The following is a 22,395-nucleotide window of genomic DNA, read 5'->3' as shown; positions in this document are numbered from 1 at the left end:
AAATAAATAAATAAATAAATAAATAAATAAATAAATAAATAAAAATAAAAACATTGTCATCTTTCAGAGGATCTTTGGATGAAAAAGGCATAGTTATCTGGGCATACATTGGATGATTAGGGTATAACACAGACAGCTAAATTTCTGCAAAATGAAGTAGGAGGAATTAAGGATGCTGAGGACAAAGAAGAGAAATTCAAAACACTTAGGGAAGAGGAGGAGATGCAAGGTGGGTCAGAGAAAGAGACCATGGGAATACAGTGCAAGCCAGAGAGCCCGGGTGAAGATGAACAGTGGCCAATGAATGACCAACGAATTTCTATCAACTGTGTTGTGTGACAGTGAGTGTCAAGTTCTTTTTTATACTTCATTATACTCAGACTGATCCTTAGTTTACTCTAATTACATCTATGAAATGACAGAGTTGGACTGTGTGATCTCTACTCGCTCTTCAAGCTTTAACATTATAAACACTCTGCCAAAAGGTTGACATTCAGGAAAAGGATAAAAATATTTAAACAGACTTGCTTAAATTTCTGGGGGTGTAAATATACATCTAGACATGTGAGTCAAAAATATTGTTTAAAGATGCTTTAAAGTTTTAAAAACATTAACGCAAAAATTCTCCTTTTAGATCAACTCCTAAATTCGTTACTTTTCACAAACACAAAGCAACCAGGGACTGAGAGTACATTTCTTCCCAACTTCCTTGTATAAATGTTGATACACTCAATGTGATGGAATCTAACAGCAAAGCAACTTCCCGTTTAAAATCCCAACATCAACATTCAATCCATGTTCATGTAATAAACACCCATATCCTAAGGCCTTCAATTAATTCCCTTAATGCTCAAGCTATTTGATATTAAGGGCTCAAGAATTAAAACAATGTACATATAATTCCAACAATTATGCAAGAATAAAAGTAAGAAGAAAACTTAGTCTAGCATTATTGAAATATTAAGCCTATTAAACTAGAAACAATTGGTGTAAAACTTACTCCTTTGAAGATTAGCAAATTGATTCAACATTCTAAAATCAGCATGCATAACCTGAAATTATCATTGATGATTCCTGATTTACTTTTGCAGAGTAATTTTTGTGCAATGGAATGTGTCTGCATCATCCAAAAAATAAGCAGATACGATTACAGTAAGTTCCATATAAATGTGCAGTGGACAAGCACTCTGGAAAGACCTCTTAGCCACTGATAACAAGTTACTTAACATAAACTTTTAAACACCTCTTAGGATTTTGCACAAAGGTTTTCAGTTACAAATTATTGCCCTAGGATAGTATGCAAGTACTTTAATTTTGAAGGACTTTCAAAATCTAAAATATTAAGCAAACAAACGAAATAAGAAAAAAAAATCAGTCTAACTGGGATCTCAGCCAATGAAAACTTTATTTCATGGAAAGAAAATAAGACGTTCACAATCTCATAGTGAGGAGGGAAACAATCACCCCAAACATGAATCAATGTGGATAATACTATGCAAATTACAGAAGAAAGGGGAAAAGCAGTCAGTCCTGGAGAGAGTGAGCTGAGGTGACCACTTTTAAAAGAAGCTAAAGGAAGAATCCTTGCACTTCTAGACAGCTGGAGTTGGTAGCACCTTGGCACTATTCGCCTCTTTCATCTTATGAAAATGCTCCTAAAACTGAAACTGCAAAGCCTTTTTATTTAGAACTTAGGAATCTTCAGCCTTAATACTTTACTTTCCTTAATATTAGCTTTATTACCACTTGTAACACCTACTCCATATTTTTCATTACTGAGCACCATAACAAAACTATGGCCTACATATATAGTTAAGCAATATACAAAATCATGTTTATATCAATCTGCCAAAGATGTTCATTTAAAAAACACTGATTATACACAGTAGTTATCAAATATATACATTTTATAAGATTTATGAAATAAACAGAAAATTCTTTGAGGCAGGAGCTATTCAGACAAGAGTTAGCTAAAATAAGAAAATAAAGCTATAAAGATACCCTTAGGAATTTGGAAATAACTGTAAAATGCTTTTAAATCTTTGTTGAATAAATATTTTAACTTCCTGAATACAACTTAAATCTATTGTCTAATTCCGGGTCAAAATGAGTAACCTAAATATGCACTCTGTTATATAAAAGGCCCAGGGGATGAAATTACATCTCTGTCTAATAAGGTCCTTTGAAATCCTATACTAGAGCAACTTAGCAGCCAAATTATTTTTCTTCTGTTAATGCTGATTGAGCAGTAAATAATAACTAGGAGAAAAACAAACATGCAAAATAAAGTTTTCACACCTTTGCTTGAGTTTTTTTAGATGACCCTGATCCACCAAATTTAGTGGCAGCTCAAAAGCAATTATTTCATTAATCTTTATATATAGCAATAATTCACAACAGTTTTTAGGGAGGCTTGGGCTGATGTTAATTTCCAAATATTAAGAAACTGTACACAAAAGTATGCTTTCAAATTTTAGTATGAAGGTTGGAATGAATCAAAAAAGCTTGTTTCAAAACAAAGTGTTGTTAATGTTCTCACCCTGCTTAACCCCTTTCAGTCTCCATTTTTGCATCTGTAAAGTAAAGGATTTGGATAGCATAATCTCCAAAGGTCCTACCACCTAGCAAACTAGGCCTGGAGCCCTCTGTATCAAGCATGGCAATGTGAAAAGGAGATTAACTGGGCAAGGCATTTAATGTGAAACAAATGAGAGTGTGCTCTGTTTAGAATCTCCCTAAAATCCCTGGTGTAGAAAAACCATTTCAGACTCCAAATCTCACCTAACTCCTCCCCTTTTTTCTTTACATCAGCAGATTGAGAAATAAATATAGTCTAGGTTGTTGTCAACCCCTTTCACATCATGTCTGATATAACAGATTGTAAATCAAAGAAAATGTTAATAGGGGAAAATAAACCCACATCAATTTTTTTTTCTTCATATGTATAAACTCAAAATGTTTCAAAATTTTGCTGAAGGCACAAGTCAGGGTGGAGGACTGAAAAATAAATAAGGCTTTTTTCTAACAAATTCATCCAGCAGTTACAATTGCAAACTATGGAGCCACACTTCCTGGGGTAAGATCCTGCTCCCCTATTCACAAGTTGGGTGATCCTGGGAGACAGTAATAGAGCTCACCTCATCAAATTGTCATGAGAATTAATGAGTTAATGCATTTATATTATATATACATTCATTTATAGCACTTAGCCCATGGCACACAGTGAGCATTACATAAGTGTTAGCTGTGGGCATCCGGGGCTCAGAACCTAGTTATAAACTACTGTCCACGTGTGTCAACCACAACAGTTTAGGCAAAATAATGAAAGCAAAGCAAAGTAAGCAAGTAGTGTTTATCCTTTCGTTTTTAACTCTCCTTTGTTTGTTTGTTTGTTTTCACAGTTCTCCTTCTACCCTGCTATCCTAGCTCCTGCCAAGAGAGTTAACACAAACCTTTAAACAGATTAGCCCTTACAAAGTTATTTGTATTCTGAAGAAGTCTGAGCAAAGAAATCAATCCCTAATCCAAGAAAATATGAAATCACTAAATTTCAAGTACTTTGAGGGAAGTACTTTTAAAGTCAATGTCAGCTAACTTTAGTCTGACCCTATTGTCAAATTTGACCCAATCATATTTATGAACATAGGCTCTTCTATTTGTTGGAGATGCTAATAACCAAGGAAAACAGGCCACATAGTTTCTTTCAAAGATAATGAGAGGCATATTCATTACTCTCAGAAGTGTTTATTTTTCCCCTTTCTCTTCTTAATTGTTTCAATACAAAATAAAATAAATTTTCAATGCTAGCACTATAGCCTTAAGTCCTAGTCAATGAGAGATATTTTGCTAAAAGAAAACTGAGTATGTCTCAATAATCCAAGTATTGAGTTCTAGGAGATCACCTACTATTTTTTTTAAACAATGGCTACTGCAAATCTTCTTTATACTACTTAAGCCCTTACTCCTAACCCTGCTTCCATCTACTTCCTGATCTTGCCTGGACAAAGGTATTTCCCTCCTGTAAAAAGAATGCATCAAGGAAGACCACTTTGGAAAATTCCAGTATATACACATTCTCTTACATTTCCAGAGTTAGAGTGTATCACTCCTCTCCAGCTAGTTCACCTTCTTTCTGTCCTCCATTAGCCCCATCATCCCCTCTGCAACAACTTGAAGTCTATTCTCCACTGAATCCTTCTCAAAGTCTGTCATCAAACACAAGCAAGCCTCCCCTTGGAATAAGGTGCTCCATTCAATTGCTTTTCTGCTTCTCTTCTTTAAACTTACAAACTTTCTCTTAATTCCTCATTATCTTCTCTGAATTGAATCTCTGGGATGCCTTTTCTTACCACAACTCTCTTGGGACTTCCTTTTGAAGGGCCACCAGTAACCTTCTGGTCAAGAAACAAAACAATCTCTTTCTCAGTGCCATTCTGCTTGACCTCTTGGAACGTCAGACAGTAATGACCAATTCCTCCTGAGAGTTAGCTTGGCCATGGCTCTAAAGACACTATTATCCTATTGGTTCTCATTTCCCATATCTTTTCTCAGTTTCTTACAGTTCATCTTCCTCTTGCACTTCATAAACATGTTGGTCTCCTATGTTTATCTTCATCCTTCTGCCCTTCCTCAGATACCATCTCCCCTTAAAAGCATCACCTCAAGGAAAATACTGTTCTGCTTCACACAGCCAGCCCAGACTTCTACCCCATGGCCCAGCAGGGCTTCACCAATTGCTAGTTTTACATGTTCTCAAAAGTCCTCAATTCAAATGCACCTTTCTCTTTCCTTAAGTCATTGATACTTGCTCCTAAACTCTATTAATGATATCTTCTAGGCTTGAAACTCCAGGATAATCTTTTTCCTCCTCCAAGTCCACCCTTTGCCCTTCCTCCCATTAACTCTATTTGGTTTAGTTACCAAGTTCAGCAAAGCTTTATTTCCAAGTTCCTTTCATTGATTCTTTCCTTGATGTCTTTCTTTCCACCATCACGTCATAAGCTTAGGCCAGGGGTTGTCAAAGTATGGCCCACCACCTGACACCTGCTTTTGTAAATAAAATTTTGTCGGAACACAACAATGCCCATTCATTTATTTAATGTCTATGGCTGTTTTCACAACATTTCAAAAAACTGTCAATCCCTGACTTAAGCCTTTTTTGTTGTTGTTGTTGAAACAGAGTCTCACTCTATCGCCCAGGCTGGAGTGCAGTGCAGTGGCACAATCTTGGCTCACTGCCACCTCTTCCTCCTGGGTTCCAGTGATTCTTCTACCTCAGCCTCCCGAGTAGCTGGGATTACAGGTGTATGCTACCATGCCCAGCTAATTTTTGTATTTTTAATAGAGATAGGGTTTCACCATGTTGGCCAGGCTAGTCACCTGACCTCAGGTGATCCACCCACCTTGGCTCCCAAAGTGCTGGGATTACAGGCATGAGCCACCATGCCCAGCCACTTGGCTTAAGCCTTTCTGAGTTCATGCACAAACTCCTTCAAGATCCCCTAAGCCATCTCTCGTACTCTCAATTTCCCACCTTCAGTAATCTCCCTACCATCTGGTTAATCTTCCTAAAACATCGTTTTAAATATATTAATCTCTTGCTGAAAAATTATATGTAATTTTCCATTATGTCCAAGTTAGAAAGTCCAGAAATACAGGACTGTATCTTATACACCTCTGTCTTTTGTGCAGTAATGAGCATCATGGTGGCCACTCAAGAACACGGAAACATCTCAGCTTGGCTTCAAAGTCTTTTTCAGTCTAGTCTCAGTGCTTCTCAGCCAGATTTCCCACTGCCCCACATCCTCGTGCCCACAGAGCTTTTGATTCAGTAATTCTAACCAAGCCACAGTCCTAGGCAGGCCTTGTCACCTTATATTTGGTACCTCTGAGCTTTTATGCCTGATATTCCCCAGGCCAGGAGAGGTTCTCTTTTGTCCATACAAATTCATTCTGTCTTTCAAGACCCAGTGAGGGTGTAACCTAATCTATCTATAATTCCTTTCTTGTCTTTTATTGAACACATTTTCCATGCTGATAGCATAGTACTGTTACCTTTGCAATATTATTTTGCTTTCTTGCTTAAATTCTTTGTTATGTCTTTGGCTTTCATTGTAGTTCCCTCAGTAATATATCATAGCATAGTATACATTATATTAAATGTTCAGGTAAACTTTCTCAAATGTTTTGCAGGCAGTAAGTATATAAATAAAAAACTTATTGGAAACAGATGTAATATAGAACAGTGGTCCCCCCAGCACACACAGAGAAGTCATTTGGCAATGTCTGAAGACATTTTTTATTGTCACAACAAAGGAAGGGGGGGTGCTACTGACATCTAGTGGGTAGATACCAGAGATGCTGCTAAATAACACAATGTACAGGACAGCACCCCTCCCTAACACTATAAAGAATTTTGTGACCCAAAATGTCAACAATGCTGAGGTTAAAAAACTCTAATTAGATTAATTCTTTTCTAACCTGAAATGCCTAGAAACATCACATCCACAAAGCAATGAAAAAATGAAAACTATTTGTTGACTGAATTTTCTTCTAAATATTTCATGATTTTGGTTACTTTGATGGAAATCTCAAATAAGTGAATACTGTCTCAATACCTATTCATAGCTGTATGGTGCTCTTTCTGCTATGATAGAGGTGCATCCAGTAATCAGTGACACGGATACGTGTTTTTGGCAATTTGGAAAAAAGCACCTCGAAGGAAAATTCACTGAATGTGGCCACATACAGTCTACAACATAACTCAGTGCTCATGGGTATCAGGATCAAGCAGCTATCTATGTAAACTAACATCTCCTTGATCTCTAAATTTAGGGTGCCCAGGGCTTAGTCCTTTTAATTTGTCCCTAGCTAGACTTATTCTTTTGGGGATTTCAACAAATACAATGTTTTGAAATGCCACTGATATCCTGAAGCCTCCAAAATTTATATTTCAACTTCAACTCACTCCCCGGGGTCCCCAATGGTTATATCTGATACATATGCCTAAGAAAAAGTAAATTTCACATGCCTTTATTAGCTTAGTTGGTTAACACGCCCCTGAGAATGTGCCCCCTTGCAGTGCATCAGCAATCCAGCATTCTCTGTAACTGGGGATCTCCCTTGTTTCCCTGAGGCCTTCTCCTCCTTCATCACCCTAGGAGAACACAGAGACCAAAGAATCTTTCTGGGGCTTCTCACTGCCTCAGTCTCAAAATGATCCACATTATCACTTCTCCTTACATTTCATGGGCCAGCACTAGTTATATGGCCCTGCTGACAGAAACTGAGATGCACCAGAAAAGAGGTGTATGAAAGAGGGTTGGTGAAAACACAGCAATGCCTCTGCCATTGAGTCTAAAACTGACCTCCTGATCTGCACCCCCAACCTATTCTTCCCAAGTCATCCAATCTCAGTCAATGCTAACGCCATCCTTCCCGTTTCTCTGCACAAAGACCTTGAAGTTGTCTCTGACGCCTTTCTGTCTATCATAATCCATATCCAATACATCAGAAAGTCATCTTAGATCAACCCAAATGCAACCACTTGCTACCTCCAATGCTACTTTGTCGATTTTTCATCTGGATAGTTACAATAGCCAGTCTCTGCTCTTGTCATCATAGTCTATTTTCAAAATAAAAGCCAGAGTGGTTATTTAAAAACTTCCGTCACATTACACAATCCCTAAGCCCAAAACCCTCCAATTGCTTTAATGTCATTAAGAGAAAAAGTTTAAGCCTTACAATGGTCTGGAAACCTCTACACAATATGTATTCCTCCACCCTCACATGCCCATGCTGAACACCTTTGTAGCCTTATTTCTGCCTTGTTCTGCCCATCACTACCACCAACACTGCCATTCTTTCTATTCCTTGAACCTACCCTGCATGCTACCACCCCACGGTTGTTGTTCCTTCTAACTAAAACCCGCTTTCCCCAGATATCCACATGGCTCACTTCCTCGCCTCTCTTGAGTCTTTGCCCAACATCTTCTCAGTGAGGCCTCCCTAACTACTCTCCAAAAACTGCAGCTGTCCCTTCACCTACCTACCCTGCCCGCAAGCACTTCCTATCCTCCTCCCTGCTTTATTTGGTTTTTCTCCTTGCATTTATTACTATCTGATATACTATATTTCTTTACTGTTTGTCTCCCCCCAATAATATAAGTTCCACAAGAACAGTAATATTTGTCCATTTTGTCCACCAAGTATTTCCAACAATGAAAACCATGCTTCAAATATAGCAGTGCTCCACAAATATCCACTGAATGAATTAGTACTAACTATCCAAGTCTCGTTTTAAAAGAATTAAAGAATAGAACTTACACAGTATCATATAATCTTAGGCTAAACTAAAATTTAGCGGGAGAATAAGAATTATTATAGTCATCTTTTAATCCCTAGTTTAGCAAAGTTTCTAGAAGACAGCAAGAAGTCTTGAAATGCTTATTTAATTGAATTTGCTGAACTACCATTCAATTTCCATACATTCTGCTATCTTACGACTGCCTGTTAAAATATTTACTAATGGGGTCAGGTGCGGTGGCTCATGCCTGTAATACCAGCACTTTGGGAGGTCAAGGCAGGTGGATCACATGAGGCCAGGAGTTCAAGACCAGCCTAGCCAATGTTCCAAAACCCCGTCTCCACTAAAATTACAAAAAATTATTCTGTTGTGGTGGTGTGCACCTGTAGTCCCAGCTACTAGGGAGGCTGAGACAGGAAAATCACTTGAACCCAGGAGGTGGAGGTTGCAGTGAGCCAAGATATGCGATTAATGAAGCTTATACATTTAATCTGTAATCACAGTGGAGTAATTTAAATTTCTCATTCAAACCCATATTTAAAATTGTTCAATTTCCATATAAATAATCTAAGATCATGTTGAGTTTTAATACATACTTTATGACACCAAGTGGACTGAAGGGTCTGAAAATCATGTAAGCTGATAGAAGCAGGTGAGTTCATGTGTTTAACATGAAATTGTGTCTTTTGTAGCAGCATGGATGGAACTGAAGGCCATTATCTGAAGTGAAACAACTCAGATACAGAAAGGTCAATATCACATGTTCGCACTCATAAATGGGAGCTAAATAATATGTACACATGGAAACAAAGTAGGATAATGGTCACTGGAGACCTGGAAGGGTAGGAAGGTGGGTGGGAGTGAGGGATGAGAAATTACTTAATGGTTACAATACACACTGTTCGAATGATGGTTACATTGAAAGCCCAGACTTCATCACCATGCAATATATCCATGTAACAAAACCACACTTGTACCCCTTAAACTTACATATTTAAAAAAAAAAAAAACAACTATGGATTCCGGAATAAAGACTATGTGAGTTCATATTCCATCAGCATAGCTTCCAAGCTGGCACAACCCTGAATAAGACATCTAAACTCTGCTTCAGTGTACTTTTCTTCACACTGGGGTTATGACAGAGCCTCCACAAAGGGCCGTTATGAGATTTAGTGACATGAGTTGCATAAAGCACTTAGCATGGTACCTCTATCAATGAACATTAACTTTTTTCATCAGTGAATTTTTCCATTTGTTGTATACCTTATAGCAGAAATAGCACTATGTTTATGAATGTTTTCTATTTCTCAAAACTATTAAACCATCAAAGAAATAGATTATACTTCTGGCACAAAAATTATTTTCATTTTATTTTTTATTTTTTAAAATTATTATTATTATTGAGACAGAATCTTGCTCTGTCACTCAGCATGGAGCACAGTGGCACAATCTCGGCTCACTGCAACCTCTGCTTCCCGGGTTCAAGTAATTCTCATGCCTCGGCCTTCCAAGTAGCCGGGACTACAGGTATGCGTCACCAGGCCCAGCTAATTTTTGTATTTTTAGTAGATACGGGGTTTCGCCTTGTTGGCCAGGCTGGTCTCGAACTCCTGACCTCAGGTGATCCACCCGCCTCGGCCTCCCAAAGTGCCAGAATTACAGGCATGAGCCACCGCGTCTGGCATAAATTATTTTCATTTTAATTTATAAGGTAGAATTATTAGATAACAATATGTAACTTGTAAGTTCAGATACAAGACTTTTGGTACCCAAAGATATCATAGCTCTTATTTATATCTATACTATCCAGCAACTTCCCAGGGATCTTGACAACTCATCAGCCCAGAATTAGCAGGTATGAGGCTTGGTGCTACCCTTCTTTCTTACCAAGTCCATGGCAAATCACACCAAATTGATAACGTTACTTTTCCAATGAGCTAGGATGTAGCCATAGGTTCCTTCTCAACACAAGCCCCTGCTACCAGCTGATCACACGTGACAGAAGAAAACGTAATACTTAGTCTCCAGATCTTGGCAAGTGGCATACAATCATAATCCATATTCTGCATAATATGAGGCTCTCCATATATACATATATACACATATATATATCATATGTATTCTAAGATTTGAGAAAAAGTTTTAACAAATCAAATTATAATTTTAGAAGGCCATAGAAGATAATAATTAATGAAATCTTGTGCTGAATTTTCATAAACTCACACAAAAATATAAAAACTCAAGAGTTTAAAAAATACTTAAAAGTAGGAAAAGGATATGACCAGACACTTCTCAAGAGGACATACAAGCGGCCAACAAACATGAACAACTGCCTGCTTAACATCACTAATGACCAGAGAAGTGCAAATCAGAACCACAACGAAATACCATCTCACACAACTCAGAATGGCTATTATTAACCAGTCAAAACATAACAGATGTTGGCAAGGCTGCAGAAAAAAGGAAACACTTATATACTGTTGGTGGGAATGTAAGTTAGTTCAACCACTGTGGAAGCAGGTTGGAGATTTTTCAAAGAACTTTAAACAGAACTACCATTTGACCCAGCAGTCCTACCACTGGTTATAGACCCAAAGGAAAATAAACCATTCTATCAAAAAGACATTATTCACAATAGCAAAGACATGGAACCAACTTAGGTGCCCACCACAATGGAATGGATAAAGAAAATGTGGTTTACATACACCATGGGATACTATACAGCCATAAAAAAAATGAAATCCTCTCCTTTGCAGCCACATGGATGCAGCTGGAGGCCACTGTCCTAAGTGAATCAATACAGGAACAAAAAAACAAATACCACATGTTCTCACTTAGATGTGAGAGCTAAGCGGTGAGGAAACACGGACATAGAGACAGAAACAAGACAGTGGGAACTACCAGAAGTGGAAAGGAGGAAGAGGAACAAGGGCTGAACACTTACCGGTTGGGTATTATTCTCACAACCTAGGTGCTGGCATCAATCGTACCCCAAACCTAAGTGTCACACAATATACCCACGTCACAAACCTGCACATGTACCCCTGAAATCTAAAATAAAATTGAAATTAAAAATCTTCCTCAATAAAATTTAACTCAAAATGGACTGAAGACCTAAATATAAGAGCTAAAGCTATTGAAAACTATAAAATTCATATAAGAAATCATAGAAGTAAATATTTGTGAAGGCCATTATCTTAAGTGAAGCAACTCAGATATAGAAAGTCAAACATCACATGTTCTCGCTTACAGATGAGAACTCATAAAGAAATGAAATCATAGGAGCAAATCTTTGTGACCCTGAGTTAAGCACAGATTTCCTACACACAACACTAAAAGCACAAGTGACAAAAGAAAAAAATAGATAAACTGGACTCAAATTTAAAACTTCTGTGCATCAAAGAACACTATCAAGAAAGTGAAAAGACAACCCACATAATGGGAGATATATCCTTTGAAACGTGTAGATCTGGTGAAGGACTTTTATCTAGAATATAGACAGTACTCTTAAAACACAATTGTTAATAAAGAAGTAACCTCATAAAATACGGGCAAATTTATATTCTTTCTATTTAAAGAGTATAAATAGAAGTGCCTCCATACAATGGAATATTTTTTGGCAATAAAAAGGAATTAAGTACTGATTCATGCTACAACATGGATGAACCTTGCAAATATTATGTCACATATAAAAAGCAAGCCACAAAAGTTCTCATATTGTATGACTCAATTTATATGAAAGGTCAAGAATAGACAAATCCATAGAGATAGAAAGTGGACTGGTGCTTGTCTAGGGCTGAGGGGTGCTAGTCGGGGGAATAGGGAGTGTACTAATGGGCATGAGATCTCTTTTTCAACTGATTAAAAAATCTCTAAAATTGTGGTAATAATTGTACATCTCTATGAATACCCTAGAAATCACTGAATTGTACACTTTGTGGGTGAGCTGTATTGTATGAAAATGACATCTCAATAAAACTACTATTGGCCGGGCGTGGTGGCTCACACCTGTAATTCCAGCACTTTGGAAGGCCGAGGCGGGCAGATCACAAGGTCAGGAGATCGAGATCATCCTGCCTAACAGAGTGAAACCCCATCTCTACTAAAAATACAAAAAATTAGCTGGTCGCTGTGGCACGTGCCTGTAGTCCCAGCTACTCAGGAGGCTGAGGCAAGAGAATCGCTTGAACCCAGGAGGCAGAGGTTGCAGTAAGCCGAGATTATACCACTGTAGTCAACAGAGGGAGACTCCATCTCAAAAAAAAGAAAAAAGTAAAAAAAAAAAAAAAACTATTATTTTTAAAATGCCTAAAATGAAAGAGTAAGCCTTAGTGATTACTAAACATTAAAATATACTTAATATATCTACTTTGTAACTTCAGTTTAGGTACTCTATTACATAACTGCAAAGTCAAGCTGTAACTGGCAATTTGGAGTTAACAGTAATTCTGAAACTGAGCTTTGAACAGAATTCCACAGAACTCTGAAGTATGTTGTTCAGTTGAATAGTATAAAAATTACATGTTGTAAACAAGATTCTTTTAACTAGTTTAAAGGTCAAGTTCTTCCATATAGAATTTGATCCTCCAAAAGAATAATCCAACGTTGTTTAGATCTAAATAAAATGTATTTAAGATATTCAGTACAAGTATGCCTGCTGGTCGAATTGGTTTAGAGTACCCAAGAATAAAGCAATAGAATAATAGGATTTTAGGATTTTGATAATGTCACATTATGAAAATACAAAAATGATTTAAATGAAAATTAATCAAAATAATTATAATCAAAATAATTATATTCTGACGGTGTTTAAACACCATCAGAAATTGGTGGTTCTGAAGTTCTATGTCCAGATGATAAGTTTAATGGCAAATTCAATTCTATACAATAGTTAGAAATCTGACACAGAGAGGAACACACATTTTAAAGATGGGCTACTGGCTATAATCGAAGATAATACTGTAGGATCTCCAGGAACAAAGATCTGAGGAATAATCAAAGTCATGAGTACTCTAAAGGAAAACAAGGGAGAGAGATAAAAATAAATTAATTTACTAAACTAGTTCTAGAATTTTAATAGACATTATTAAATTAGCATGTTTGGTGCAGGCAAATACATACAATTTTTACCTACAAACGTATGTAGAAACGAATTTCCAAAAGTATTCCTGAAACGTCTATGAATATGTTTCATAAATACAAATAGAATAGCTTTGAAAGAAATGTATTATATCTACAAATGTACATAGAAATGAATTTCCAGAGGTATTAATGAATCATACAATACGTAACATGATCCAATGGATGTGAGTTAATTTAGATGTCACTAATAAAATCATGCCACCAACAATATAAGTGAATTGATTTAGTAACAATGTGGAAATACATACGAATGTTCAGGCCCTTAATGCATAACATTTAGGGAAAGCAATCCTACTGTAACTTATCCATTTTACTTAGTTTTACTTAATATTCACTAATGTTTTATTTTATAACATACAATACTTAACACTAATAAAACATATTTATTTTCAAACCTGCTGGCTTGATCGTTAATTTAGGCCAGACTCCATCTCCCGTTGATATGAACGTTTTAGATGAGAAAAAATCTGAAGTAATATTCAGGAGCATGAAAATAGGATTATAAAACACCTCAATCTATAAGGATACTATAGAAGCTATAAAACTAATACATATTGCTCATTATCTGCTTGCATACAAAAAATACAATATATTTCATGGTATGAAGGGAGCTATTGCTAGGTATAACCTACATTCATAGCCGTTTCTATTATCAAGAGCATTTCATTAAAAACTGTAATAAGTTGCAACTGGCTATAACTTAAATCAACTCTAAAGAATTATGAAACTCTAAAATAGAATTGCAGATAAATTTATGAAAGCTAAATATTATTTTTAGTTGCTTATCTCTTAAAATTCTCTACATCCTCTAATCCAGAATGCCAAATAGGAGCCAGATACACTAGAGGAAAAATGAAGGACTGAACTTTGTTTTGGTCACATGCAGTTAAACTCATGTTAGACCTTCTATGCAATTTTTTAAGTGAGTGGAATATAAATTCATGAGTAAGTAATCTACTCTGAGAATAACATTTTGGCTTTCTAAAATTTGTCAGGCTACTTATTAACACACCTCACTACAAGTATATAAAAGCTTTTGAAGAAAACATTTACTGAACACTGGCAAGAATCATGCTAAGAAGTAAGAGTACAAAATGAGCAAGAACCACCATTACTCTTAAGTAGTTTATAATCTAGTGGTGAGATAGGCAAGTAAACAGATAGGGTTTCAGTCCTGTTGGGTAAGTGTTGGGTTAGGGGTAAATGCCAAAGGGTTATGGCAGCACACTGCAGAGGGCCCTAACCAGAAGGGCTGATTGGGTGAGAAGAAAGGAGGTAGTCTGAGAGGGCTGCTCAGAGGGATGGAAACCTAAACAGAGTCTTCAAGAATCACAGGTTATCCTGGTGGGAAAGAGACCCCTCTGGGAAGACGTTAAAGCACTTGCAAATGCATAGAGACCTCAGAGAACCTGGGAGATTCAGAAACCAGGGAAAAAAAAACCTGAAGAAATAAATAAGCATTAAGCTCTGTATGCTTGATGACACACTTGAGCCTCTCCCTTGAAGGCAAGAAAGGGCTTGTGAAGGATAAAAATGAGGGTAGTGATGTGATCAGGGTTGTATTTTAGGAAGACAACTCTGGAAGCAACTTAAAGTAAAATAAGAAAGTCAAGAGATAAAATAAAGATCTCAGCTAAACTAAGGGAGCTCCAGCAAAAAGAATAGCTTTGAATGACATTAAACATTAAGAGTGGACAAAGCTTTGAGATGAGGGATGAAGAAAAGGAGGATTACTACCTCTTTTCTGCCATAACCCATTCAGTAGCTGATGATGCCATCACACTGAGATGAGTAATACTGGCACAAAGGACAAAAGGAGAAAAGCTGGGAGAGGGGAGGAGAGCTGGTGAATTTATTTTTCATTTGCTGAGTGTGTGGACCTGTGAACTTCCAGGAAGGGATGTCTGGTCAGTAGCTGGATATGCTAGAATGAATGAATATCATTAAAGAGCATCTGAATATCTCAGGTATTTGTGACAGTAGCTAACATTTATTGAATGTTTACTCTAAGTGAGGCATATGCAAGCACTTCATAAAACATCTTTTTAATATCCTTCCACTCCATAGAGGAGGAAGAGTTTAAGTAATTTCCCAATGGCTTTAAAGTATTTAAGTGATAGGGAAATCTGATTTTATAGCTCATGACCTTAACTACCATATTATGTTGTATCATGCAAAATCCATTAAAAGTTTTGGGACCAGCTAGAAAGAAGTAGGTTTAATTCTGATCTCTGCTACTTAACAGCTGTTTGACCGTGACACTCTCTATGTCATAGTTTCATCTATAAAACGGTGAGCTTAAAAATTGCAATGAAGGGATACATGGTAAGAACTGGAGAGAGTATATGGAAAATGCTAGATGCAGTGTGCATGTGCCATAAATGACTCCTACTGCTATGTCTACGCCCAAAGAATCCCCCTTGAACCAAAATAGCAACGATATGTGTAAATTCACTTTCACCGAACTATGAACTTTAATTCCACCCCTACTTGTTCTATATCTTAATAAATTTATCATTTTTCAAAATATTTTGAGACATTAATATACTCCACAAAATTTAGAGTCATTTAAAGATTTCATTCGAAGATAAATCACTTCCATGTAAAAAGGCTGACTCTTTTTCTTTTCTTTTTTTTTTTCCCGACATTTCTATAGATGCCATAATATGCATAACCCAAAAGCAATGAGGCATGTTGATGTTAGGGAGAGAGCTTTGGACTTGGAGTCAGAAGAACTGTGCGAAGTCCCAACTCTGCCTCTTACCAGCCATGCCTATATGGGCAAGCCATTTAACAGTTCTAAGCATATCTTTCCACATTTGCAAGGTGAATACATTGGTCTACGTGTTTGAAATTTAAATTCAGCAAATGGGTTCAAGCTGAGAGGGTAGGCAGGTCACCCTAGATTTCCTGTTCTCAAACCTGACTGCTCATTAGCATCACTGGAAACTTTTAAAAACATACTTCAAAAAGAAATAGTGAGCTCCATGACCTTAAAATATCACTAGAAGGACACCATATCTGATTTACAAGTTCTGTGCTTCATTTTGTGAACGGTGATATGATGCATCTTTAATAACACGTCACTTTAGTGTTAGACATAAAAATACATTCTCAACTGCATTGAAAATAAAATTCTTTCTTGAGTATATACACACCCTATAGTAATTAACAGAATCAACCATCTGGTTTTCCCCAAACTCTGCCTGCTTTAGCACTCAAAGTTCTGTGTCCCTAGAAACCCCTCAGTCTCTGGAAACAAAGACCATTGGTCACTCTAACATATACACACACATACATACACATACTTGCATATACACACACACTTGTATGTGACCCTCGGTGTATTAGAACAAAGTTCAGATCAACAGTACTCCTTTAATGAAGCATCACCACTAAGATGTTATCAACACTTACTACTAACTATTCAACTCCACCATAGTCACACAGACAGACCTCTGATTCCAACAGTCATGATGACTAACCTCCATTTTGCCAGAGTCCATTCTGTGAATATTTACAGTCAATAACCAGCATTTTTAAAAGTTTTAAAACCCTTGCCTTCCCATAGCCATTTCTGTTTACCTTACTAAAGAAGTCACACAATTCTAGAGGAATGTATCTCTATGATTTGACAGATTTTGTAGTTTTTTCACTTTATAACTTTTTGTTACATTTTTCCTATGATGCCATGTGAAATAAATAATAATATATAACGAAATTAGACTATGGTCATGTCTATCCCAATTAAAGGTATGGCTATCATTTCTTTTAAATAAAATATTCACTACAAAGCAAATCAAATTAACCTCAAATGGCACCAGAATATACATCTGTCTTAAAATTAAACTCATCACATGTACCTTTTCTAAAACCCATTATTATATATGAGTATCTTTTCCTCAGTTGCCTGATGGAGAAACATTTGACTGTAAGATTAGGTCATGATCACATAAGCTAATAAAGAATGGCGTCAAAAAAAAAAAAAAAGAACAACATCAGACTGCAGAACACACTCTCAGTAGCTACAGGTCTTGTTACCTGTAGCACCATGAGTTGCCTGTATGCAAAACAGCCCAAAGGACAGCTTCCAGTAGTGTGAAGGTGTGGGGGTGTGAGGGAAGCCCTCCCATTGCCTCTAGTTCCACACACTAAAGAACCACTGTCACAGAGACACCACTAACAAGCTAGGAGGAAAGGTTGCAAAGAGCCTTTCCCTTTGAGAAATCAGAATCTTCAAAGTATTGCCGTCAGTCTGGTGCATCCTTGGTCCTGCAATGAATCTAGTAAAATACAAAAAGCCCTTGAGAACTATGGTTTCTTTCCTCCTTAAAATGAGCAACAAGCATGCTAATAATATACTTTCTCCTTTTATACTTCTGATAGTCAGCAATATCCAGCATATCGGAAATAAAATAATAAAGGAAGTGTATACAATTGTTTAGACTGTCTAAAACATGCATCATGATCTCAATGCCCTAGTCTTTCCACCACTGGCTTTCCAAGTAGAAAATCAAGGAAGACATCAAAATGTGACATCCTCATTAAGCAGAAACAGCATAAATCTCCAAGTCTGTTTCATGGTCTTTGAAAGAAAATTCAAAAATCATTTAAAAATATATTTAATGAAAAACTTACTTCTTACAATATATCCCTTTTACGTATGATTTTCAGTAGTGTTATCGCAACTTTTTTCCAGCAAAACTGAGAATGAAGACTTACTGATTGTTCATTTAAATCCTGGGAGTCTTCCATGTGGTTTTCTCACTTCTCCTGCCACTCCCAAGTAGAAGCAGCTTCCTTCAAGTAAAAATGACTATCTAAAACAAGAAGATGGAAACAAAGTGGAAAAAAAGTTACCTTTATATTCATTTGTAAAGTTACAAAAACATATTAAGGCATAGCATGGTAATTAGTAACTTATAGGAACATTCTTTCAAGAAGAAAATCCCCTAATATTGTCTCCATATCTGATGCAATTAATGATCTTGAAAGTAGTGTCGTGGTAAAAGTGGGATATGTGAACAGCTAGTCAGGAATCCTACAGATCAACAAAAATATCCATAGTCTGCAATAAACACAGTCTGTAATAAATAGTTAATACACTATTTTGCTGAGGGAGGTATGTCATCAAGCATCTGATAGATTAACAATCAAGAGTTTGAATTAACCATTTACTTTCAAAAGTACATAAAATAATTTGAAAAAACAAGTGTGCATTTTAATATGACAGCTTTCTCTTACAGGAAAACTTGTCTGAATTGTCTGATGATTATTCTTCTGAAAAATAATTACTCTTCACTTTTAAAAAATATAAAAATATAAAATACATGACCAACCTTAAAAAGACAATATGTTAAAGAATGTATTACAAATAAACATGGGAAAGATAATTAGTAATACACTATGGTGAAATAACTGGTTAACTGTTCAAAAAATATCTTTACTCCATACCATACATTAAAATATTTTCAAGCGAACTAAAGTTAAAAAAAAATCTAAGAAAAATAGGCATATATTTTTAAATCCCCAGATAGAGGACTTTATCATAGTAGCAACAGAAGACACACCAAAAACCCAAATAACCCTAAATCCTCTCTCTTGCTCTCTCTTTTAAAGCACATACACGCAAACACACACACACACAAATGCACACACACAATAATGAAAATTAAAAGGCACAGAAAAATCTAGAAATACCTGTGCAAATATCAAACACAATGGGCCAATGTTCTTAACAAATAAAGAGCTCTTACAATTCAAACAAAAAGGCACACACCCTATAGAAATATATTCAATCATCATAAAACAGTGTTCAAATTCACAAGAAAATGAAATGTAATGTAAAATTGCAATGATACACTTGTAGTGTTCAAATTCTAATTCTAAAAAAGAAAAATTAAAAGATTATAATAAAAACAATTTAGATTTAAAAAGTTATTCATCATAGATGAACACAGATATAATCATTGAAATCATATTTCAAGAAATATCTACTGACATCAAATATTTCTGAAAATACAATTTAAATGGAAAAGAGTATTACAATCTAAAGAAATAATTGGACACTGTGGTGGTTAATACTGAGTGTCAACCTGATTGGATGGAAGGATACAAAGTATTGATCTTGGGTATGTCTGTGAGGGTGTTTCCAAAAGAGATTAATATTTGAGTCAGTGGGCTGGGAAAGGCAGATCCACCCTTAATCTCGCAGGCACAATCTAATCAGCTGCCAGCGAATATAAAGCAGGCAGAAAAATGTGAAAAAGAGAGATGGGCCTAGCCTCCCAGCCTACATCTTTCTCTCAGGCTAGATGCTTACCACCCTCAAACATCGGACTCCAAGTGCTCCAGTTTGGGGACTCGGACTGGCTCTCCTTGCTCCTCAGTTTGCAGGCAGCCTATTTTGAAACCTTGTGAACACGTGAGTTAATATTTAATAAACTTCCCTTTATATTTGTATATATCTCCTATTAGTTCTGTCCCTCTAGAGAACCCTGACTAATACAGATTTTGGTACCAAGAGTGGGGTGTCTGATGAGCATCAGCATCGGGTGCCTTAACCCGGCATTCAGTTCATCCCGCAGTGCTAGTTCTGCTTATCAAAAGTGGACTCACATCCCACGCCTGGCTCTATGCCAGCAAGCCAGGTTTCTAACCCATTTAAAGTTTGAGAATAGGTTCAGACCATTTTAGCCCCAAGACCTTCAATCATTCACTTTACCAAATAAAACAGCCTGGCGTCCAGAACAGGAGAAGGTTCTGCAACAGGTCCAGGTTGCTGTGCAAGCTGTTCTGCCACTTGGGCCATATGACCCAGCAGATCCAATGGTGCTTAAGATGTCAGTGGCAGTTAGGGATGCTGTCTGGAGACTTTGCCAGGCCCCCATAGGTGAATCACAGCAGAGGCCTCTAGGATTTTGGAGCAAGGCCCTGCCATCTTCTACAGATAACTACGCTCCTTTTGAGAGAGAGCTCTTGGCCCATTACTGAGCTTTGGTGGAAACTGAACGTTTGACTATGAGTCAAGTCACCATGCAACCTGAACTGGCTATCATGAACTGGGAGCTTTCTGACCCATCTGGCCATAAAGTGGTCTGTACACAGCAGCACTCTATCATCAAATGAATGTGGCATATACGTGATCGGGTTTAAGCAGGTCCTGAAGGCACAAGTAAGTTACATGAGGAAGTGGCTCAAACGTCCATGGTCTCCACTCCTGCCACCCTGCCTTCTCTTCCCCAGGTTGCATAGATGCCTTCATCGGGAGTTCCCTATGATCAGCTGGCAGAGGAAGAGAACCAGGGCCTGGTTCACAGATGGTTCTGCAGGATATGGAGGCACCACCCCAAAGTGGACAGCTGCAGCACTACAGCCTCTTTCTGGGATACCTCTGAAGCACAGCACTGAAGGGAAATCTTCCCAGTTGGCAGAACTTTGAGCAGTGCACCTGGTTGTGCACTTTGCATGGAAGGAGAAATGCCCAGATGTGTGATTATATAGAGATTCATGGGCTGTAGCCAAGGGTTTTTGGCTGGATGGCCAGGGACTTGGAAGAAGCATGATTGGAAAATTGGTGACAAAGAAATCTGGGAAAAAGGTATGCGAATGGACCTGAGTGATCAAAAACCAGGAAGGTATTTGTATTCCATGTGAGTGCTCACAAATAGGCTACTTCAGCAGAGGAGAATTTTAATAATCAAGTGGACAGGATGACCCATTCTGTGGACACCACTCAGCCTCTTTCCCCAGCCACCCCTGTCATTGCCCAGTGGGCCCATGAACAAAGTGGCCGTGGTGGCAGGGATGGAGGTTACACATGGGCTCAGCAACATGAACTTCCATCCTCCAAGGCTAACCTGGCTACAGCCACTGCTGAGTGCCCAATTTGCCAGCAGAAGCAAGCAACACTGAGCCCCCGATGTGACACCATCCCTCGGGGTTATCACCCAGCTGCCTGGTGGCAGGTTGATTATACTGGACCTCTTCCATCATGGAAAGGGAAGAGGTTTGTCCTCACTGGAATAGACACTTACTCCAGATATGCGTTTGCCTATTCTGCACGCAATGCTTCTGCCAAGACTACCATCCGTGGACTCATGGAATGCCTTTTCCACTGTCTTGGTATTCCACACAACATTGCCTCTGACCGAGGCACTCACTTTATGGATAAAGAAGTGCGACAATGCACTCATGCTCACGGAATTCACTTGTCTTGCCATGCTCCCCATCATCTTGAAGCAGCGGGATTGACAGATGGTGGAATGGCCTACAATGCCAAGTAGGTGACAATACTTTGCAGGGCCGGGGCAAAGTTCTCTAGAAGGCTGTGTATGCTCTGAATCGGCATCCAATATATAGTACTGTTTCTCCCATAACCAGGATTCACGGGTTCAGGAATCAACGGTGGAAGTGGAAGTGGCACCACTCACCATCACCCCTAGTGATCCACTAGCAAAATTTTTCCTTCCACTAGCAAAATGTTCCCAGGACATTACCTTCTGCCAGCCTAGAGGTCTTAGTTCCAGAGGGAGGAACGCTGTCACCAGGAGAGACAACAACGATTCCATTAAACTGGACATTAACATTGCCACCTGGATGCTTTGGGCTCCTCCTACCTTTAAGTCAACAGGCTAAGAGGGGAGTTACTGTGTTGGCTGGGGTGACTGACCCAGACTATCAAGATGAAATCAGTCTATTAATCCACAATGGAGGTAAAGAAGAGTATGCATGGAATACAGGAGATCCATTAGAGTGTCTCTTAGTATTACCATGTCCTGTGATTAAGGTCAATGGGAAACTACAAGAGCCCAATCCAGGCAGGACTACAAATGGCCCAGGCTCCCCAGGAATGAATGTTTGGGTCACTCCACAAGGGAAAAAAAACACGACCTGCTGAGGTGCTTGCTGAAGGCAAAGGGAATACAGAATGGGTAGTAGAAGAAGGT

The 22,395-nt window shown here is 37.7% G+C and overlaps 1 protein-coding gene across 2 annotated transcripts in view; it reads right to left on the bottom strand.

Annotated features, from left to right (window-relative positions):
• Nucleotides 1-22,395, bottom strand: part of EYA4 (EYA transcriptional coactivator and phosphatase 4) — a 292,029-nt gene that overhangs the window by 239,067 nt on the left and 30,567 nt on the right. For both annotated transcript variants that reach the window (XM_025382440.1, XM_025382441.1), the window contains exon 3: nucleotides 18,170-18,267. In XM_025382440.1, the coding sequence (XP_025238225.1) occupies nucleotides 18,170-18,202 (33 nt within the window). In that variant the 5' untranslated portion in view covers nucleotides 18,203-18,267. The remainder of the gene's footprint in view (nucleotides 1-18,169; nucleotides 18,268-22,395) is intronic.

The sequence above is a fragment of the Theropithecus gelada genome, chromosome 4 (assembly GCF_003255815.1).
Source record: "Theropithecus gelada isolate Dixy chromosome 4, Tgel_1.0, whole genome shotgun sequence".
Taxonomy (NCBI): domain Eukaryota; kingdom Metazoa; phylum Chordata; class Mammalia; order Primates; family Cercopithecidae; genus Theropithecus; species Theropithecus gelada.
The sequence above is the reverse complement of the archived record's forward strand: the minus strand, read 5'-3'. Positions and strand labels throughout refer to the sequence as shown.